Source organism: Oculina patagonica, chromosome 6, assembly GCF_052425735.1.
Source record: "Oculina patagonica isolate OP01 chromosome 6, crgOcupat, whole genome shotgun sequence".
Classification (NCBI taxonomy): domain Eukaryota; kingdom Metazoa; phylum Cnidaria; class Anthozoa; order Scleractinia; family Oculinidae; genus Oculina; species Oculina patagonica.
In genome coordinates, this window is record NC_135763.1 from 5,696,397 (window position 1) to 5,718,172 (window position 21,776).

General features: G+C 37.5%; 2 protein-coding genes and 1 long non-coding RNA gene across 5 annotated transcripts; all 3 read right to left on the reverse strand.

The window, feature by feature from the left end:
* Positions 1–1,602: 1,602 nt before the first annotated feature.
* LOC144657293 (uncharacterized) lies at positions 1,603–7,124 on the reverse strand. Of its 2 annotated transcripts, none has more exons than XM_078517623.1 (7): positions 7,055–7,124; positions 6,895–6,977; positions 5,321–5,404; positions 4,776–4,832; positions 3,583–3,760; positions 2,525–2,751; positions 1,603–1,940 (listed from the first exon to the last, which is right to left on the reverse strand). In XM_078517623.1, the coding sequence occupies exons 3-7, from the start codon at positions 5,394–5,396 to the stop codon at positions 1,870–1,872; spliced, it is 609 nt and encodes a 202-aa protein (XP_078373749.1). In that variant the 5' UTR covers positions 5,397–5,404; positions 6,895–6,977; positions 7,055–7,124; the 3' UTR covers positions 1,603–1,869. The 2 variants fall into 2 exon arrangements, with proteins under 2 accessions (XP_078373749.1, XP_078373750.1); XM_078517624.1 differs by having other exon boundaries at positions 5,321–5,400; positions 7,055–7,120.
* Positions 7,125–8,964: 1,840 nt separating this feature from the next.
* LOC144658510 (uncharacterized) lies at positions 8,965–14,167 on the reverse strand. The gene is made up of 5 exons (XR_013571729.1): positions 14,001–14,167; positions 12,386–12,472; positions 11,084–11,140; positions 10,541–10,609; positions 8,965–9,698 (listed from the first exon to the last, which is right to left on the reverse strand). It is a non-coding gene; the product is annotated as an uncharacterized LOC144658510 (long non-coding RNA).
* Positions 14,168–15,904: 1,737 nt separating this feature from the next.
* LOC144658501 (uncharacterized) lies at positions 15,905–21,759 on the reverse strand. 2 transcript variants are annotated; one of them, XM_078518931.1, is made up of 6 exons: positions 21,561–21,758; positions 20,614–20,725; positions 20,183–20,221; positions 19,267–19,429; positions 16,736–16,959; positions 15,907–16,235 (listed from the first exon to the last, which is right to left on the reverse strand). In XM_078518931.1, exons 1-6 carry the CDS (start codon positions 21,597–21,599, stop codon positions 16,183–16,185), a joined length of 630 nt encoding a protein of 209 aa, XP_078375057.1. In that variant the 5' UTR covers positions 21,600–21,758; the 3' UTR covers positions 15,907–16,182. The 2 variants fall into 2 exon arrangements, with proteins under 2 accessions (XP_078375058.1, XP_078375057.1); XM_078518932.1 differs by lacking the exon at positions 20,183–20,221 and having other exon boundaries at positions 15,905–16,235; positions 21,561–21,759.
* Positions 21,760–21,776: the final 17 nt, after the last annotated feature.

The window sequence follows — 21,776 nt, forward strand, 5'->3', positions numbered from 1 at the left end:
AACATTTTAACATTTTAGAAACTGTGTTTCAGGGGGTCGATGTCAATTGGGGCTTTGCCCTGTTTCTGCCTCCTGTCGCACGGTTTTTTTTTTGTTTGTTTGTTTCTTTTTTTCTTGCTGTTAATTTTTTTGTTTTTTCTCGTAAATGAAAATGTGTGACAAAGCTAAACTAACTGTGTAACATCGTTCCTGTTGACAAAAGAGGACAAGGATAAAAGCAAAGAAAGTGCGCACCAGAGTTTTAATTGCTTGCTACCTCCTGTGTAGGGGAACGAGCTTCAAGCTTCAATTGGCAAAACAAGGGCTTGCGAAAAAATCAATCCAAAATGCATACAACTCTCAAAGCTGAAGGAAGCGAGGAAAATTAATAGGGCGGTCTTTTTCAATACAGTCGAAGCTCTCATAACGGACACTCTCGTAGGCGGACAGCTCTACTTACGGCCGCCTTGTTTGAAACCCCGTTTTAACTCCCATACAAACTCTGCATTTTTACATTCTCGTAAACGGACATTCCCGTAAACGGCCGCGGACACTTTCAGAGATTACGACTTAGACTTTTTCTTTGTTTTTAAGCTCCCGTAAGCGGACAGCCCAAAGAAAATCCTATAAACAACCTCTGCATCTTGTTTTTATCTATCAACTTCACATCGCCGTTCGTCACAATGATTTTACAGTAATTACAGTACCATATTTCAGTGCTAGTTTTGTCGTCATCCACGTCCGTCCGGTTATTGTTAGCTGGGCAAGCTCCCGTAAGCGGCTACCTGTCCCCTACACCTCTAGTGGCCGCTCACGAGAACTATTCTCGTAAGCGGCCAGCTCCAGTTACGGACACTTTTTTCGCGTCCCGAGGGTGTCCGCTTACAAGAGCTTTGACTGTATCAATAAGCCAGATACACTGGCGATAAAACGTTTTATCCAGAATAATGCATATTTTATAATACCTTGCTCAGTTCCTCAGTATCGACAACAACAACCAATAAAAAATTTAGTTTCGTTCGCCGCTACCGATTCTGCAATTATCTCAATAACCTGACCTAAATGGTGAATGGTTCGGCTTCGTTGACACAGTTCTTCTTGCGGGTGTACTCAAAAGCAATATGACTCCGTCGTCAATGCAAAAACATAAACGTTTATTTTATCAAAGTTTTTAACCCTCGGACGTACAAGGGGGGGGGGGGTGGATGCCACCCCCCCCATAAGGTTTTTTCCAAATTTTGAGAAAACGATTTACTCTACAGTACTGAAACTTTCAGTAGCTGTTCATTCATCCTTTGCCGAAATTTTGATATGTCAACCATGTGTCCATGATATTTGACGTTGCCATGGCAACGTCATAAATACAGGCAGGTCTTGCCAAAAATCGTCATTTTTAACATTTTTCTTTATTTTTTCCAGTTTTTTTTTTAAACAGAATTGCACGATTTGTTTATTTTACGAATCCATAAGCATTCTGACTTGATTTTGCATCAATTTCTGTTATTTTGTGACTTTCTAAGAAAATGTTGAAATCCAAGATGGCGGATCCAAGATGGCGGCTCTAATGACGTCACGTGACGTCATGTGACGTCACAGCCAATTAAAATTATGCCATCTTGTAGAGTAAGCTACGGGCTTTCTTCTGAGAGCAAAATAATCTCGCTACGCCTTAATATAACGAAAACTCCGGGGAGGGGTTCCATCCACCCCCCCCTTGTACGATGGTGGGGGTATGAGTTTGCTTGTACGTCCGAGGGTTAATACTTACAAAGAAATGACTACAGCTCTTCCATTACAAAGTGACACAAAACAACATTGAAGAAAACGAATACCTAAGTAGACCTAACTACACAGACGAATAAAGCAAAAAGAATTTCATTCTAATATTAATTAATTTTGGGTTTCATAATCCGCTTGATCGTATGCTTTGCCATAACTGATCTCTCCGTCTCCACTGCTTGCTGTTGAATAAAAAAAAAGAAAAAAAATAAAGTTACGAACTTGAAGACACAACATTTAACATAACAAAATAAACAGGACAAGAGTCATCACAGTTGTTTTGCTGTTAAGCTGTTGTTGTTTTGCTGCTGCTGCTGCTGCTGCTGCTGCTGCTGCTGCTGCTGTGGTTATTATTGTTATTGTCGTTGTGGTAGCGTTTTGTTAACGGCGTCGTTAGTGTTGTTGTTGTTGTCGTCGTCATTGCTGTTGATAGTGGTGATTATTACCACTAACTCCAGCCAACACCAGTCTCAATGTGGTAGTGTAATGGTTGTGGTGGCGCTTTTGTTGTTGCTATTGTTGTTTATTGTGGTGGTATTAGAGTTTGCGTAAGTGACGTTAGCGATATGTCATATTGCTAGTAGTGTGGTTGGTGAAGGTTCAGTAATGGTCGCTTGATATTGCAGTCCGCAAGCGAAAATCTGAGTCTGTTATAAACAAAAAAGTAGAATCTGATGACGTTTGAATCTATTTCTGCACACTATCCACAGTAACAAGTGTCTCAAACGTCGAAATCGATCAAATGGGTATAATAAATCTTAATTACCGTCCATAATTTGGTAAACGTAGTTCACTTCTGTAGCTTTGCCCACACACTCTCCCCAGGCATTGTCGTCGCAGTGCTGGTAGTGTTCATTCGAACATCTGTTTGAGCTGCCGTGCATGTTGTAACTGGAGGCGGCATGGGGTGCACTGAAACATCGCCCGTAATCCTGGAGACCAAAGTAGGTAAATCCGTCCTGTCTACTTCTTTGAGCGCATCGACATGCCAACCTGTGAAAAGTTGTGATTAAACAACGCTAAAGCTAATGTTCTATTTTCTTCGCTCCTTCTTGCCTGACTTAAACAACAGAGCCACTGCGCCATAATAATTACTATGTCTAACAAATTTAAATAACACAGTATGAGATCCCTCATCAATGCCTGAAGTAGGATTCACTCTTTGAACAAAGTTCAATTCGACACGGAATACTGAGAAGGCTGACTACGAAAGTAAATCTATTGTATTACAGAGTTTCTAAATTGCAAAAAGCCCCGCTAGTGTCACATGCACTGGGTTACATAGTTTCTTAGCTCCAATAACTTCAAATTAGACTGCGAGCAGTCCCTCTCTTGCGTTAAATTTTGTGGGGACGAACGTGAGAGCTAGCGTGCGTGATAAACACGCCACGAAGCCGCGAGCGGTGATTGTTGGTATATTGCTCTCTATCTTACTCGCTTTCGCGTTCATCTCTACGGAATTTAAAGCAAAAGAAACAATGCTTGCAGTCTAACGTAATATCGTCCAATTGTTTCTTTTTTTAAAAAAATCGTTTCAGTGCAAATGAGTTATTTTTATCAACGATATTTGACTGCAAATGGCTTCCAGAAATTGCATTTATTTACACAAAAGGCCAGGCTTACTAAAAATCTATCTAGTACGTATTGCCTACAATTGCCAAAATCTAAGCTCGTTTTCCAATAAATGTATTTACAAAGTGACTCACATATTTTATTTTCGTAATAAAAATATCATTTGCAGTTATTTCTGGAAATAATTTTAATCAAATTTTGAAATTTAATTTCGATACCGTGTTGAAAAGCAGGTTATGATAACATATTTACCCTTTAAGGTATGTACTGTAATCGGCCCAGTCCACGCTCTGTCCGCTGTAATTGGGAGCTCCTGAACTTCTGTCTTGAAAGAGTTCCTGTGAAAGTGCCCGTTTATTTTTCTTGTCTTTAAAGCATCCAATCTTTACGTAGTTGACATCACAAATGCCGCGCAAATTAATTGGGTTCTCTGAATGCACAAAATAAGAAAACAAATAAATAAGAGTATATAAAGTGATTAGATGATATTTTCATGAGCTCTGAAAATCATATTCGGGATAACATATATAAGAGCAGCAAAGTTCGCTTTGAAGGTGTACCCATAGAGGCACACAAACTAAATATTTCCCTGTAACCACCTTAATTTGCTATTTTTCCTGGCCTACAAAGATTAAATCGGGGGAAGCCGGAAGGGCCAATGTTTGGTTCGCTCAGCAGAGACTTTTTTTTCATATATGCGCCACCGGGGATGGTTTAACATTCATTCGAACGGGCCCTAAATAAAGGATGTGGATGGGTTGAACTTAATAGCAAAATTAGGGCCTTTGCCTTTACTAAGTTATGTTTGACTTACTTAGGCTACGCGAAAGAGCAAAATGTTAAGGAGAATAGCACGCGTATAGCTCGTGTACCGTAAATGACCTAATAAACGCCCGGGGCGTCTATCAAATTTTTGGGGTCCTAGAGGAGGCGTTAAAAAGATATGAGGCGTTTATAAGAGAGAGGTGTTTATTTCAATTTAACAGTAACAACGTCAACAAAACAAATAGGATGCGTAGTTTGCTAGTGGAGTAAAATACAAAACAGATTTTTTGGGAAGAAGACTAATCTATTCTGTGCTAATACAAAACCTAGAGAGGCCGTTCAAAGTTCGATATCGACGTTTTCATCGTCATCAGGGTCGACTATGTTGGCATTGTTGGCCTCTTCGATGTCTGATTCAAGCAAAAAACTAACTATATTGTGTGATTTTATTTCATGGAGCATTTCCTTGGTTTTTGAGGTGATTCTTCGAGGGGGCGGGGGCGTCTTTTAGACACGGAGCGTTTATAAGAGGGGGCGTCTAATACAATCCTAACACTTTAAGGGAGGTGTTTTTTTTAGATATGAGGAGTTTATTGAGAGTGGGCGTTTATTAGATCATTTAAAGTATGTATAGTTCTCACGAGTCTATTATAAGGTCTGAATTGTCTCATTTATCTTACCAGCTTCTGCTAAATCTTTCAAAGACATCTTCACTGTATTTTGTTCGTCTTTGGTTTCTGCAGAGAACAGAAAAATGAAATGGCAATTTTTAACATTTTATAAACTTCGAGGTATATTATGCCGACTTTCAAATGGCGTCCTCAAAATTTCGTTAAACAAGTAAGTCGATTATCTAATAACGAAAATAGAAAGAGCTTGCAATGCTCTTTTGGCACTGACACAGGGTTTAACCCTTACACAGTCGCGCCATTGAAAGTATAAATTCCCTTAACATCCCTGCTAGTTTTGAGATTTTGAGACAGTGACAGTGACAATACTGGTGTTGGGAGGAAAACATGATTAAAAGTTGACCACACTTGGAAATTATAGAGTCACTGATTATAGACGGAATGGCATTTTTTAACAATTGAAAACGTATTTCGCTTTTTATTGGTTTTCCTGTAGTTGTTTATTTGTTTGTACGGTTATCATATGCTGGCTCAATTCTTTCCCACGAATTCCATCAGCTGAAATGTTTTTTTTAAACCTTATGGATTGAACTCACCAATTCCTTTAGAAAGCCGTCCATCCGAGCCAGCGGTGATGAAGAACAGCAGTAAACAAGTGGCTGTCAACTGCATTGTTCTAGCTAGAAAAAAAAATCGCCAGTTATGAAAAAGAACATACCTAATTAAATGACTACAAAAACTTCCTTTCCGAAAGAAAAGTCAGTTCTTAAACATTTGACAATAAAATTATGTTTTGTTGCTGGTGATTGTGTCACTTTGGTAATGCCAGCACTCTAACATGCAGTATAACACTAATACCAAACGAGGGCCTTTCCAGCTTTAGTGTATTTCTATAGTGGGCCATTTTGTTGTTCTTTAAAGCCGGATTAGAAATGACGTCACGGTGATCATATATGTGTTCCTAAAGTGTGGCATTTCTTTCCTTTAAATAGGGAAATATTTCTACCCATACAAACATTTCTTATCTAGCTTGTTTACTGAGTCAAAGCCTGCACATGTTGTTCTCTCTCTGCATAATTAACCCAACAATTTCAGCGTGTTACAGGATAACATGGGCGGTCCCATACTAAGCGTGCTAAAACGGACAAACTGCAATATTTCTCATAATACAGCTATGTGCCTCAGTTATTTTATGTTAAATATCTTAATGAAGAAAGAAAGATGTCTGACGCGTGTGTTGCTCTTCTCATGCTGGAACCGCTTTGTAAATAAACAATATATAAAGACCTGAACAGACTCTTATGCAAAAGGATGAACAAAGCTTAATTTTTGACAGGTTTTAATCTCGTATATCATAAAATGTTACACAAGGTTTGTATACGGTTTAACCCAGGAATTTAAAGTTTAAATGCCTCATATGTATAACGACAGCTGGGTTAAACACTTTGTTAACACTCGCATCTGAGACCGCCGGCTTGTTTCATTTCGTTGAATCCACTCAAATGTACCAGAAGTAGCGATCAGCGAAAATTTCTCAGTTGTCTCATCTGAAAAGGCTCTTATTTCTAAGCCCAAAATATCATTAAACTCTGAAATGCTCACCCACCTCCCCACACCACTCCCCAAAAAGGCCTTTTGGACAAATAAAAGCTGACTGAAGTCTGATTATCGGAAACTCGAGATTATTATTCACCTAAATAAGAGTTCCAAAACTTTGGGGTGCATTTTCTTAATACTCTGCTTGACAATGCAGATATATTGTAGAGAGAAGCAAAATGTTCGTCACCCTTGGGAAGTCGAGAATTGAAGGTAACCATAGCAGTACTAGTGTGACTGCAACGCATGACAGAGCGACTATCGGACGACCAGTGGTGATACAGCTGTAACACAACATTGTTGTTGTTATGAATATGTGAATGCCAGGGTGTGAATAAAATTAGCAATCTTAGCTTATCGGTAGAGACTTCAACAAAATTAGGTTTAGCCGGCTATTTTAGGTCCATATTGTCTAGCTGACATTGACTATGTCATATCAGTGTTATAAAGAATACAGGGAATTTAAATTTACGATTATCTCTTGTACTGAATAAATTATAAGATGTTTCTCTTGAAGACTCCATATTTCAAAGGAAACGAAATTTATCTCACGAGATATATACAAATAATTTACCTCTAATGCTTGAAGCGGAGGGACAGGAGAGAACTCTGAGATTCAGCACAAAGATCCGGCCGCTGAAAAGACTGTGGGAAAGCCTGCGGAAGAATTAAAAGCAATGGAAATTTTGCTAAAACACTTTGAAAACCTCGTAATTATCTGACAAATTTCTAACCTTCTTCTTCAAGATACCCCTCGATGCAGGAATGTAATTTTTATTTAAATACCTTGCTCTTATTAACTGGCGCATTAATAACTAATAGGAATGTGACAGCTGCGTTAAGCTATATTTGCCATTCACAAACAAACAAGACTGAATACCTAGAAACGTGTTGCAAGAATTGTACAATCGAATCTTCTTTACAATCGAAAATGTTATTTTCCTCATCCACTGATTCATAATAACTCTCAACGCGGCTTTACGAAAAGAAAGTAGATAGAAACACCGAAGTAATGGTAGGTATTAGGGAGGATATCAGACTGAAATCACTTGCTTTCTCATGTTGATGTATTAAAGTAAACAGGCAATAAGCCCTTACTCCTACGTTTAAAGTAAAATTTTATTGCTGTACGTTCAGGGGGTTGGGCAGTGAGTAGAATTAATCATTAAGGGCGGAGGGGTGGAGAAGATGTAGATTTTGCTGAATATGCCTCCCGACACAACTAGAAAAAGAAAAACCTCAAAGCCATCTAATTAGCTTCGCTACTTCTTTTCATGGTCCCATAATCGTATTTAACGTACTTTTCAATCTTGACATTATCATAGTGACCTACGAAGAAAAATACAGCCAACTCTCTAGAACGAACACTGTCGGGACCGGCTCCAACTGTCCGTCTTAGAGAGGTGTCCGTCTTATAGGGAGGTCAGTTACAGTAAAATGACTGAAAAACGGCCGTCTTATAGAGGCGTCCGTTAAAAGAGAGTCCACTGTATTTACTTGGAATATCTACCACAGTACTAGCCGTGAATGCAATTCAGTATGTAGTTAAACTGTTTGGGTCACTTGTAAAGCGAACGCCCAGTGACGAAATTTTATGGAAGAAATGAATTTATATTACAAAATTGCATTTCTTTGGGTCACGCTGGTACGTAAGAAGGGTGATCACGTGAGGATATAGGTGACTAGGAGTTGGCCTTTGGCAATGACCGGTCACGTGGCACAAAATCTGCCATGCTGTGTGGCGTGGCCAGTCAAACGCGACTTGTCAAAGTCGCTTTGTTTTAACTTGTTTTGGAAGCTGTTTAAGACGGAATCGAGTAATATTAAAGTTAGCTGGACAAATCCTATTGTAAACAAACTTTAAATGAGGGCTATCAAAAGTAGGGACGATGTTATAAATTTATTTTGCCCAATATTCGGTAAAACCAACCCATCGGGCAAGCCAAGTATGCCCGAAATGTTTTCAAAAATATGGGAAATCTCAGTCCCTAGCTGTTTATCCCCTGCTTAAAGTTGTTTTAAGTCACTGCTGATCCTGATCTACACCAAGATCCGGCTACATTTGCTCCTGTTTGAAGAGTGGTCCTTGCATAGTTACAGAAGTCACTGCTAAATCCTATTGTGTTAATTTCTATCCTTTTTAAAAGCTACAGATGAAAGTAATTATCCGTGATAACGCCAACAACGATTTCTTATCAGAGTTGCGACAGAATTTCAAAGTTCACAAGAGCCATGTAAACTATAGGTAAAATCTCACGTGTAGCTCAGTATTTTGTAAAATCAGTGGAACTTCGAAATTTGTTTTCGATGTTTGGTGTTGTTAGAAATGATTTCTTTTGATAAGATATTTGAAACAGTAACACATGAGGTTGCAATGAAGATGTAATTAATTTTCAATGGTACATAAGTTTGTCCAATTAATACTCGATCGCGAAGTCCTGGCATATTCCGTCCTAACTTTCTTGCCAGATTTTGTACTTTGTAGCCGGTTGTTGCAAAACTGAGTCCTGTTAGTTACCAGTGGCTGTGCGTCATGTTGGCAATTATGTATAACTTTATATGATCTTAAGCAACTCATTCTGTTTGTTAGAATTGACCACCTTCTCGGTAAAAAAAAAATAAAATAAAAAAGATGTAGACAGTATATGGAAAAAGCCTTTAATGTTAATTCACTACATTCTAAACAAAATACAATATTGACGAACTTTTGAAGCCTAAGCTTGAGAAAAACCTTTCTGGTTATATTACATTATGGTTTATTGAACGCCAAGTTCAGTGACGTAATAAAACAAAAATATACAAATGAATTACAAGAGTATAAAATGAGCGAAGTTACATTATCATAAGGGCGAATTTGATAACGAAAGTCATGTTTTTAAGCTTTTGAAAAAAACAAATTTGATGATGGATCAGTCTTACGCTGTTACAGAGGAAAAGGACTGATTTGTAGACCAAGTCCGTTCTTCGACTTCTGCCTTATAATCTTCCCAAGCCAGAGTTGAAAGTCCTTTGAAAATAGCATCACTTTCGGATCTTAACGGTTTCCCTTTTAGACAGAGACTGATCTCGTATTTTGAAAAAGTCGTAATATATCGCTTCATTTTGCAATATAAAAATCAAAACAATATAAAACAACTGTGTTCTTGGTTTTGTCCCCATTATAATGGAGGAAAAATAGATCCACAAATATAGACATAGAAGACACTAAACAAAAACCTAGACTAAATGAAAATACATTTTTTTTTATATACCAATGACTAACTATTATGATTAAAAATAAAAATAGAGTCTCCTGTTTTCCTCTCACTTCATCGTACAATATTCCTAGCTAATAATCGGTTGGATTAACTTCACCAGTACCACTTGCTGGGTCAGATTCTAAAAAGGAAAATACAACAGATGTTATGTAAACCAGAGCAGAATTTTCTGCTTAGGCACCCAAAGAATAAGTTCTTTAGAGCCTGCAATCATCGCAATAATTCCTTGGGACACTTATCTAGAACGTGACATATTATGTTACGAATTCTCAAAAATGGAGAACCCCCTTCCCCCAAAACCAATGTTGAATAGACGGCAATGGGAGGCATTGTTTTTTGAACAAGGTACACAACATTGTAATGGGGCAGGGGGTAATTGCTAATTTGTTTTTCTGTCTCAAGTGTAAAAAACCGCAAGCGGTCCTAAGAATTGTGACGTGGATTGTGGCTAGTTTGAGAATCAATTAAGACTGCTTATTAGGTAATTTAAGTGGTTTTTCAATATGTTTGGTGGTTGAAAAAATAAAAACGAATTTCTAGAATTCGCTCATGTTATCCTCAAAAACCACAAACAACCCAATGAATTTAATCTGTCAAAACTTGAAGTTTGTAAATCCATGCTACCGGCGCAGAGCGCGGGAAAACACTGAGCAATCCAAGCGCGGAAAAACGTGTGTACTGCTGAATCACGCACCGATTTGTTTTGGTTATGGTTTGGTTTTCAGCCTTTATAACTGGTTAAAACATCAGCTTATTTGTATCAATCGAAAGAGCTTTCTCTTGACAAAAAATGCGTAAGGCAAACGCAAAAATCGTTTAAAAAAGATTAAAAGCCAATTACAAAGACGTATCTATAGGTTACCGCGAAACAGAGCATAATCAGGTTTGCTGGTAGGCTGTTGTCGAAAGAGTGTGCCGTTCTTTCATATAACACTAGACCTGCTTTCATTGGGTATACCATACCTTCCTCGGTAAGCAATTTCAATTTCTCCTGGAAATGTTCTTTTGCAGATCCTCGGTTGAGAGACATTTCTGAGAAGAAATAATAATGTATGTCGCAATGTAAGTACATCACCGGTGTATGGGATAAAACCATAAGTGTTGTCAAGAAACAGTTAAAAGTCCTCAAAAAACGACTGAAAACAGGATGAAATAAATAAAGCAGGCTTAGAATCGAAATGTCTTTAATTTATTTGCTAAATGGAAATCAGCCCCAGGCTTTATTTTATCCTCGGTGTTTCTTGCCGATGCGGACATAGATGACTTGCAACGAAAATATATTGCTCTTCCCAGGAAGCCAAGATACCTTTGACTTTTTTTAGCAAGTGTATCCACGGAAATGTTATTTTCAGACTTTTGATTTCAGCCTTGGCTACTTATTGAATGCAGAACGTCTCCTTCGTTATCTCCAAATGAATCAACTTCACCTCACCTGCCATGAAACTCAACGCTACTCAGTTTGAGCATGCAGTTATCGTCAATTTATACAGTTGCCTTTTGTCTTACCTGTCTTTCTCAGGTCATTCAGTGTTTCTTCAAGGTCCTCAAGATCCGTTTTACGTTCTTGAAAAAAAAACAAAGCCAACAAAAACATATAAGCTAAATGTAACGCTTAGATACCTTTTGACCAGTTCTTTAACGTCCTTCTTTAGTCTGCTGATTAACGTTTTAATTAAGAGCGTTTCGGGCTGTTCCAGTGTTTCTGGATTTATAACATGTTCATTTTATTGGCTTTAGACGCAATGAAAGACACTTTTTCTTGCTTAAAAGTCGCGCGCTTGGTCGATAGTTGAATTTGCAATTGACATTGTTGCAAGCAATTTTAACCCTGGTGCGTTACAGGTCAGTTTATCGCCACTCCCTTCTGTCATTTTTCATTTGTCCGTTTTATGCAGTTATCCTGAACTCTCTCTCTTCTCCCGCCTGGGTTCAACACGTATATGGGCCGAGAAGGGAGAGCTCGCTCAAGGACTGACTTGCTGGAAACCGGATCAAGCGACCCTGGCTCGAGCTGTTGACTGGGTCATTACGTTATGTTCTAAGGCAAGATATTTTAACTCTCAAAGTGCCCCTTCTTAGGCTTTTATAGATTGTGCTAGCATAATTTTTGGCATAATTGGAGCTAAAAAGCATAATTTGTGAAACGAGCACTGCCACGGCATAATTAGCAATTTTTAGCACTTTTTGGAGCATAAATTCATAAAATGTAGTAAATATGGTGTACTTTCTACAGAAATAAATGAAATTTAGGTAGTTTGTTCTTGCAATGCGTGTTTTAGCTATTCAATTGTGATTGTTAAGTCGTTGGAGGCATTTTACAAACGGTTTAGAGATGCGAGCAGCTAATTTGGACAGCTGACGGCCGTGATAAACTGCCATAAACACAAATAAATTTACAACAACAGTTTATTTAAAAAACATCATAATTTGGTGTCGTTATTGCGCACCTCTATGTATAGAATCTACGTCATTTTGTGAGCATAATTTCGGAAATCAGAAGCATAATTTGGGAATTCTGGCATAATTTTTGTATAATTTGGCAAAATTTTGAGCACTGCTAGTAGCATAATATGCCACTTTTAGGAGCACAATCTATAAAAGCCTACGGCCCTTCTCCGCGGCGATCTAATTAGAGACGATCTGAAAACTTAAATAGAAAAATACTGGGGGCTTACTTGAGATGGACTGACATCGTCCCTGGGGGAGGGTACGATATCAGCAAACTATAGTCGCTCCCGGGTAGTGAAGGTCAGTTTACCCGAGCGCGACTTCACCGAGCATTACTCTGTGTACAATCGCTTCTCTTACCTTTTTTAAGTGATATAGATTTAGCTTCTACCACCAGGACACAAATGAGCAGCAAGAGACAAAGAAAGGGTGTACGCATCTTGGAATCTGTAAAACAGAAACAGGCATTATATTCGAATGTATTTTCCATTTGCTTGAATTTTTTAGCAAAAGAAAAAGATGCACGTTCGGAGGTCGTTATAAACGTTCATGGTCATGTCATAAAAGCTCTTTGGAAAATGCTGGATATTGAGTTATTGAGCGGTCAACAAATTAACTGCCAGGGAGCCGTAATCCACGGTGAAAAAAGGAAATTTTATTGGAATGCAAAGCATAGGATCATTCCAGTGAACAATAAATAATTTATTTTATATGTTTCTCAGCAATAAACGCTTAATTTGAGGTATTTCTTTGGTGGTACTCAAATCACTTCGAAAAAAGGTGTGTTTAAAACTGCTTCGCTTGGTCACTATTCACTTTCCTTTTTTTAATTTAACCAGTATTCATTAACCGTTTGTTTGGTGAATAATTATTAAAGTATTCTCAGTAATCGGTCGATATGTTTTTCTAAAGAATATATCCAGGCATCTCAGTTGTCTATAGAAACAATGAAACCTAAAATTGCGTATCTGCTGTCGGGTTTTCGCACTGCCCCCATTGAGCAATTAAGAGTTCTAAATATACGCAGAGTTTTAAAGCTCTCGATCACTTCTCGATTCCTAGTAGAGTAGAAAAAGTCAATAATTTAAACCCTCGATAAAAGTAAATATACCTTTGACACGAAGCATTTAAATCTAAATTTCTATTCGAAGCCTGCGTTCCAAATAAAAAATTCTTGCGTCAAGACTGGAGCATTCTGTCATCTTCTTGTCTGTTAAAGTACAACGGTATTGCACTAGAACTTTCGACAGCAATTTTCACTGAATAAAACGAAGCGGGTATTTAAATTAACTCCTGTGTGTTTACTTTGTAAAATCCAACCTATATGCATGCAAGCAGAAGTTTCTTCGCGACAAAAATTATTTTCGACAAAAAGCCCAAAATATTTGTGTTTCAAAATGTTAAATTACAAACAACTTTGGCATGATTTGTGAGGTCTTTTTTTTTCTTTAACGTTACTTTGAAATTGAATTCCCCACTGAAAAAGCTTTAGGAATAATTCGCTGAGTCCCCCATTTGACTTGCCAAAAAATGCATTGATTTTGTTTTCACCTCCTTAACAATTTATGGAAGAAATAACTCACACAAAATTAAGGTCAGGTTTAGTTTCTTTCTCAATTTAAAAGAAACTGAAGTAGAGAATCGAGAAGCTGAAGCAGCAAAAAATTGGTAACTTGGTGCAAAAAGAATGCGGTGATTGACTTCTTTCAGAGCAGAGGTTAATATCATGTTAACTTTATCAAACGCAGGCATCTGTACCTAAAACCTAAAAGAACTTTTCAAAAACGGTCAAAGCCTTGTATATAACTCAGTGTTTTTCAGCTAAGCTACAGTCTTTCCTTAAAATTCTACTTTTAATGAGACTGGCCTGTAATACCTTTAAAAGTCGAAGTTATGCCGGTGCTTAAAGCCTGAGCTACAATACACAAAATTTTTTGTTTTACCTTATTTTCTGCAATAGATAAATTTTACTTACTTTTAGCTAAAGTCTGGCTTTGCAAGATTCCAACACTACAAGATGGTTATAGCCAAGCAGCAGATTGATCAGAGATGAAGTCTTAACGACGATGGCAATGTATATTGCTCACCGCCCAAAGTTAATCAATAGCTCTTTAACTGCTGTGGGATTTCAGCTTTGTTATGCAGGAATGTTTTCCTCCCCCGTGTTTGTACATATGGACTTTAATAAAGTGTAGTTCTGTATGCTTAACAAACTCAAGAACGTTATTTACTTAGAAGGGTACTTATATAGATTGAAATTCCTTTGTAAAGGAGATGAAATTTCGGCACGGAAAGTGTCCGTTCCTGTCTTTAATAAAAATCACATTTTTAGTAGCTAAAATCAAAGTACATCTTCTTCGGTAAGAAGACTGATCGATGTGGATCTTTTTGCGTGAGTTGATTTTATAAGAGACATCAATCTATCCATATTATTTTTATGCTAATTTGTCGGTGTTTTTAAACAAACATTGCCGCGAAAAAGCTTTTGTTTAGCGGGTCTAAGCAGGACCAGTTAAGCTAGAGGTCTCAAGATTAATGGGGTTTCCATCACGTTTTAAGCATTCCCGGATGTAGATATCTTTTCGTGATACTTATGACGTCACAATATAAGTGCAAATAGCAATTTCCACTGCAGAGTACAATGGGAGATTTCGTGACGACTATAAAAGAGCCTTTTTAGCCCATGGAGCTACCACGGAACAAACCATATCGATGGAAAGAGATTGACTTTTAATACATTCCTCTTTCTTGTGATAAGAGCTTCAGAATTATTGCTTCCAAAATGTCTTCTTGATGAATCATTGTTAATTTAAAAGGATAACTTCCTTCAAGATAGGCTATTAATATAAATTTTGTTTATGGAGCAAAAGAAAATGAAAAACAAGCAGACTTTTGCGTCAGAAGCGATCCCGGGTCGGGTAATTTTGCTTACCATCTCAGGGGTATCAAATGGTCTTTGCGAGCATTTGCGAGCATGCGAGCACAGCGTTTTTCTTTGCGAGCACGAGCATTGACAAAAATTAGCCTTGCGAGCAACGAGCACTTTTCAAAAACCTATCTTCACTAAAAACCGAGCATGCGAGCACTTGTAAAATTGTGCGAGCACGAGCAAACGAGCACCCACTAAATTTTTGCGAGCATTTGCGAGCATTGCGAGCACTGCGACATTTTGAGGGACCATTCATGACCCCTATCAGTGTGCTTTGGGGGGGAGGGGGGAGAGGTTAGTTAGGGCCGGGTTGGCCGATGTTGCTTTTTGTCACTGAAGGACTCCCGTGTCCTTGTATGGCAAGTAAGTCGAATAACCGTAACGCTAGCTAGCAAATTTAATCATCATAATTGAAACTGTGATTGCGATGTCATGAAAAAAGTAGTTTTAAATTTGCATATTGAAGAAAAGTCAAGGTTTCAACCTCCCTTTTTTTTTTAAGGGTCAGTATTTTCATAAAAATGCCAATGATCTGAACGATTTTGCTCAGCGCCAATTTGACCAAATGCTTAGGGACGGACCATTAGTTTTTTGGAGGGGGGGGGGATGAAAAATATTGAAAAAAATTGTTTGCAGGGCCTTGAAAGACAAAATAAATTGTTTGCAAACACGATATGTATAACAAAAAATAGTAAGAATTTCGAAAAAATGTTTGCAGAGGTGCATAAACTAAAAAACAAAGTTTGCCGAGGAAAATTTTTCATCCCCCCCCCCTCCAAGAAAATAATGGTCCGTCCCTAATAGCATTGACTGTGGGAATAGTAATAGCGTAATATTTCCCCAGTGCTATCTTTGCTAGGAGACCATTTATTCAGGAGCACAGATAAGGCGCACTCATTTGCAAGATATTGCACCATGTGAGCCCTCGTTTAAAGGTTTGGGTTGTTTAAAAGAAACGTATTGTAACATTTCTACACTGTCCAATTTTAATGAGAATAATTTTATTCTATCCTAAAAAATAAATTGTTATGTTACATGCATATAATGCACCGACATAAAATACAACACAAATATATTATAAACTGAAAACAGCAAAGGAAGAGAGCAGTATGAGGTAAAAGACATTCTATCAAAAAGAAAGTTTCTTAACATATTTTTTCTGTTTGATATCAGGTAAGTTCGGTTCAGTGGTTCTTCACTTTTTGCGATCTATTTACTTCAGAGAGCGTCAGTACTCCTCTGGGTTTACTGGTGGCCCCACACCACTCCCGTCAGGAGAAGCTAAAACAAAAGTCATATTGATTTGTTAGAATGCTATAACACCTAATTAAATGTCTAAGTATGACTACAGAAGGACCAAAGTACTTGCTTGTACATGAATAAGTAAGAGGACAAGTTGGCTTAATTCACTTTGCTTTACTGATATTTTGAACAAAGAGACTTGGCAGAGGGAAACCCCTGTACCCTCATAGTTCTCGCTGGAACTCCTCCTCAGTAACACCGCTCCCCTCCACCCCCCCCCCCCTCCCCCTCCCATTCTCATATCAACCTGATTTACCAACCACTCGCTTTTGTGATAACCTTGGTTTGTTACTGTTTACTTTTATTTGTTTCACTTCATTCTTTACTTAACTATTCTGGTTAAAGATATATGTGAAGTATGCTTTTGCAGAAAACATTTAGACCCCCTCCTGATCAACGAAAAATTGCTTTTTTTAAGCAAATAAAAGCACTTCTTTCTGTGTAACCCGATTTGTACAACGTCGACGTTCTTTAATTACCTGGTACAATCTCATAAACATAGTTCATGTGTGCCACCCCAGCACATGCATTATCACTCGCTTTGTCACATGGTTTGTACTCTGTGTTCACGCATTTGTCGTTTGGATGGTAGATGAAAAACCGCTGAGCTGCGTCTGCACTGCTCCAACATTCACCGTAAAATTGAATTCCAAAGAAAACATAGCCTCTATTGGATGTAGCAACTGCACATCGACAAACAAGACTAAGGAGCAAATGAAAACGTAGACCAGTTAATTATGTTCTTTTTAGGGCTTTCCACAAGTTGCTCGGCAACTTTTTGGCAACTTTTCATGTTTCGATCAACTTTTCTCCTTTCGAGCAATTTTTTTTTCCTCTCGAGCAAAGGATTGAATTTTGAGCAATTTCCAGACCGAAGATTTCCGAAGATTATCCGAGTGTTGTTCAAAGGCAATACGAACGTTTCCAAAGATTTACGAAGTTTGCCGAAGATTTGCGAGGATCATCTGAAGACGTTTCAACTTTCGGCTCATTCTGCATTAAAACATAACAGAACTCGTCATCAAACATGACGTCATCGATATCTTTTTTTTTTCTCAGTTGAAGAAATTCTTGTTATTTAACAAATTTTCCCCGTAATATGTTATTTAGATATTTCTTTTGCTGTAAACTGAAATTGCATAAAACTGCTTAGAAAACTTACCCACAAAGGGAAATAAGCATATATTAGAGAAATTCTCTTGATTAGAAGCAGCGTTTTGGATTTTTTGGAGTAACTTTCGAGCAACTTTTTGAGAAATAACAGGCAACTTTTTGGGAAATCTCGAGCAACTTGTGGAAAGCCTTATTCTTTTTAAACCCAATTGTTTCAAAAGATTAAGCTACACCACGCTAATGGCTGATTTTAGGTTAATTACATGATGACCCAGTTCCCAAAAATAAACTATAAAAGAAATGAGCTGCAGTTCATGTAGACGGATTTATTTAACAAATAAAGAAGCCTAAGCCATGTTTTATACTGTCATAAAACACGACGGGCATTTGAGAACACGAGGGAAATGTAGAAAACATGAGCCGCAGGCGAATGTTTTCTACATTTCTCGAGTGTTCTCAAATGCCCGGAGTGTTTCATGACAGTATAAAACATGGCTTAGGCTTCTTTATTTGCTTTATGATATAGATTTTAGACACCGCGAGTGAAAAGTTTAATTAAAAATATGTACAACAAGAGCGAGTAAACAAAGATGAAAAGCAGAAAATAGTTTACGGGAAGACCAGAAAACTGACACAATTTCATTCAGTATTCGACGTAAAATAAGGCTAAGCATTTCAGGTAAGTTTGTTACCTTTTAATCTTGATCTTGTCTTTTTGAACTTCGATAAACTTCACCGACTGCACCGAGTGCAATTTCGTCTCAGCATAATATAGTAGTCTCGATGACATCCAGGGGGGGGTACTCCAAAAAGTTTTATACGGGGAGGCTCCGCCCCAAGTTCTAACCCCTTACCCTTTTATATACCATTTTTGACAGAAATTGTACCCCTTTCGTATACCTTTAACTGAAAAAAGGTACCCCTTTCATATACCTAAGAGACATGGCGTGGACTTAAAATAGCACGTTTTCTTGTCATTTTTATGTAACGCTTAATAAATTAAAATAATACAGCCATAAATTGCGTCTGTTCGAAATATTTTAATTTAATGCCCTTTTAAATAGCCAAATGACAGATTTCCATACCCTTTCATATACTTAAACTCGTGAAATACCTACCCTTTTATATACCTGAAGCCTGAAAAAGGTACCCCTTTCGGGCGGAGCCTCCCCGTATAGGCCGTTATATGGAGTACCCCCCCCGGGGATGACATCCGTCCCTTGCTTCGTTCGACTTGAACAAGGCGTATAATTTCCGGAAAAGCTATTGCTTCGGATATTCCCGTAAACCTTAATTGTTGTCACAATCAAGTTCCAGCATGAATAGACGATTTAAGAGGAGATTGTCGAAGAAAATCTTCGGAAGAAAACTCTCTCGCTCGCTTTCCTTGCGAGTTTCATTCAACTCAAGCGGTGAACACCGCGCCACAATTTTTCCCGCCTCACTTCGTTTACATCAAAATGAAGTGTCCAGTGGATTTATACTTAAAAAGGAATTTAATAAAACAATTATTCCATTCGCCCTTGTTAGATACGAGTGGTTATAGCCAACGAACAGTCAACGACGCGCGAAGCACTCGAGGAAAGCTGACGAAAAACAATAAAACATGATTTTTCTATGTTTTATACTCTGATAAAACATAGGTTTTTAGCCAATCAGAGCGCGCGTAGACTCCTATCTATATTATAAATAGTATTATACGCTGTCTGAACGCTCTGTCTAGGGAAGGAGAGAATAATGTCAGGCAAGGTAAATGCTAAGGTTATGATATGATTTCTTTTGCTGAAAACTTGAGCAGTTGTAATTTAGTCTTTAACTTTAGTCTTTAATTTTTAACTGCACAGGACGCAGTAAATCAATCGCGAGCCGGAGAGAACATACGAGAGAACATACTTACTCAGGAAGATATTTGTTGTAGTTTTTCCAGTCTATTTTTTGACCACTGAATGTTTTTCCTTTGTATCGATCTTGGAATAGCAGCTCTCTCATAGCCCTCGATGATGTCTTTCTCTTGTCGTTATAGCAACCAACTTTGATGTATTTCACTGAGCAAGGATTACCTGTAGATTAAAGAAAGGATTGGAATTGAACTTTACCAGTAACATTCATGGCTTGAAAACAATATTGATACTTTTTTATCAGTCAGTCAGTCGATCAGCGGGTAGTTAGTTAGTTAGTTAGTTAGTTAGTTAGTTAGTTAGTTAGTTAGTTAGTTAGTTAGTTAGTTAGTTAGTTAGTTAGTTAGTTAGTTAGTTAGTTAGTTAGTTAGTTAGTTAATTAGGTAGGTAGGTAGGTAGGTAGGTAGGTAGGTAGGTAGGTAGGTAGGTAGGTAGGTAGGTAGGTAGGTAGGTAGGTAGGTAGGTAGGTAGGTAGGTAGATAGGTAGGTAAGTTAGTAGGTAGATAGGTAAAGCAAAACTTGAAGAAAAACATTGCATAAAAATTATGTAAAAACAGGCAGATTATTTTTTCACTTAGGAGCTATATTTACGACCCCTGTTGCATATGATCGTAACAATTATTTATGTGACTCTTTTTAACGTCCAAGACACTATATATCATATATACTAGGAAAGTCATTTATTTAATTTATTTAGTTTTGAACAGCCAAGAATATATTTGTCATAAAGTTCGTGAGATCGGCGAAACGTTCGCGATATAAAACAATAATATTTATTTAATGAGTGCCAAACAGGATCATAATAAACGTCGAGTAGTATATGACACAAAAGTATTATTTTGCAATCGAAGGCCTCACATTAAATTAGCACGCCTCTACTAGAAACGTCAACCTTTAATGAAACTTAAAGAGTACCTGATGATGTACGTTTTTCTTCAGGGACATCTTTTAAACCTAAAATAATAAAACAAAACAAAAATACTGGTTTTGTATTTTTTGTTTTGTAAAAAAAAACATCTTAACAACACGAGTGTGTAATCGGAAAGTCATATAAAGATTCTTTATTTCTCATTTCTGACCCACTTCTGATCTGCCTTTAGAAACGGACGGTGTCGGACACTCCTGTGATCTCAGAAGGCTGCTCGTGAACTATGTATCACTCAGGCACCGATATTCTAAGACTTAGAATATCTTGTTTTGTCTCCACGATCCCATATTGTCATTTAAGCTTTTCACGATCCAAAGTGAAGAAAAAAAGTAGTTAAGGTGTGGATTAGACATTCAACTTGATTTCCCTCCAAGCTGTAAGTCCGTCTAACAAGTATTTAAAAACAGTTAACCCCTACCTAGATCTTGTCGTGTTGATATCGTTTTCATGTGATTACTATAGGCAGTTGTGATGTAGACAGGCCAAAGAAAAGCTAGACTCCCGAAAAGTATATGTATGTTCATGATGGCCTATATGAAAGAAAAAAATTAGAAATAACACAGTTAACATTTTTATTTCCCTTAGTGTTAAATTAACTAAAGCAAACTGAAATCAGTTAAAATGTAATAAATGTAAAACCTGTAACAGAATTGCTAAACAATACTTTATTTAGATAACATGTCTTTGTAAGCTCGATCAGCCTCAAAACATTTGACTTAAAAAAGGCATCTTCTTTGTGAACAGATCTCGAATAACTTCTAAGTGTAGCAAATCATCTAGCGAATGGCCATTGGGGTACTGATATAAGTATTGATCAGTAAACTGCCCTCACCGTCCAGCACTACAAAAGAATGTAAAACATTTAGCTAATCAATTCAAAATAAAAGCGCTTTTTAAATTACCTTCAAAAGTAAACATAAGCAGTGTCAATGAAGTCGCAAAGCAAAAGAAATTATTTTTGAAAAGTATTAGTGGGTGCAGCACTTAGTTTTTGAATTTACCGCGATCAGTGCTTTAAAATTCAAATTTTTACAGCTCGACTAGAATCCTAAACTGCAGTTATCTGACGAGCTTAAATATTATTCGTTGCGAAACTGATACAATACTGCACAGTTCCTTTCAATTTGTTCAGATACTGCTACGTATATAAATATCGGTCATTAAATTAAATAAGTGGAGTTTATCGCTAGTTACTCACGCAATTTTGTAGCAAACAACTCAACTTTAAGCCAAAAGCAGACCCATATAAACCGCCCCTTCCAAAGATTTCACATCCTTTAAAAGTAACGTAGCCTAGTTTTAAGCCTGGTTTTCATATGATCCATATGTGCACAGTTCTAAGAGTTTTCCAAAATCTATTTTTACCTCTCCACGAATTCCCAGTTGTCGCTGCAAAATAATCATAAAAATATCAACAGTCTTCCAAGGAAAGGTGCCCTAAAACTAGCAGTGCCATTAAGTCATCGGGATCCTCAGCTAGCTAGTGGTCTTACGTGATCAGAGATTTAAAGTGGCCGCATCCAGTCAAGCCACTACAGCTAATAGATGTTAATCCTACACTGACTGACGTGAAAGATTTAA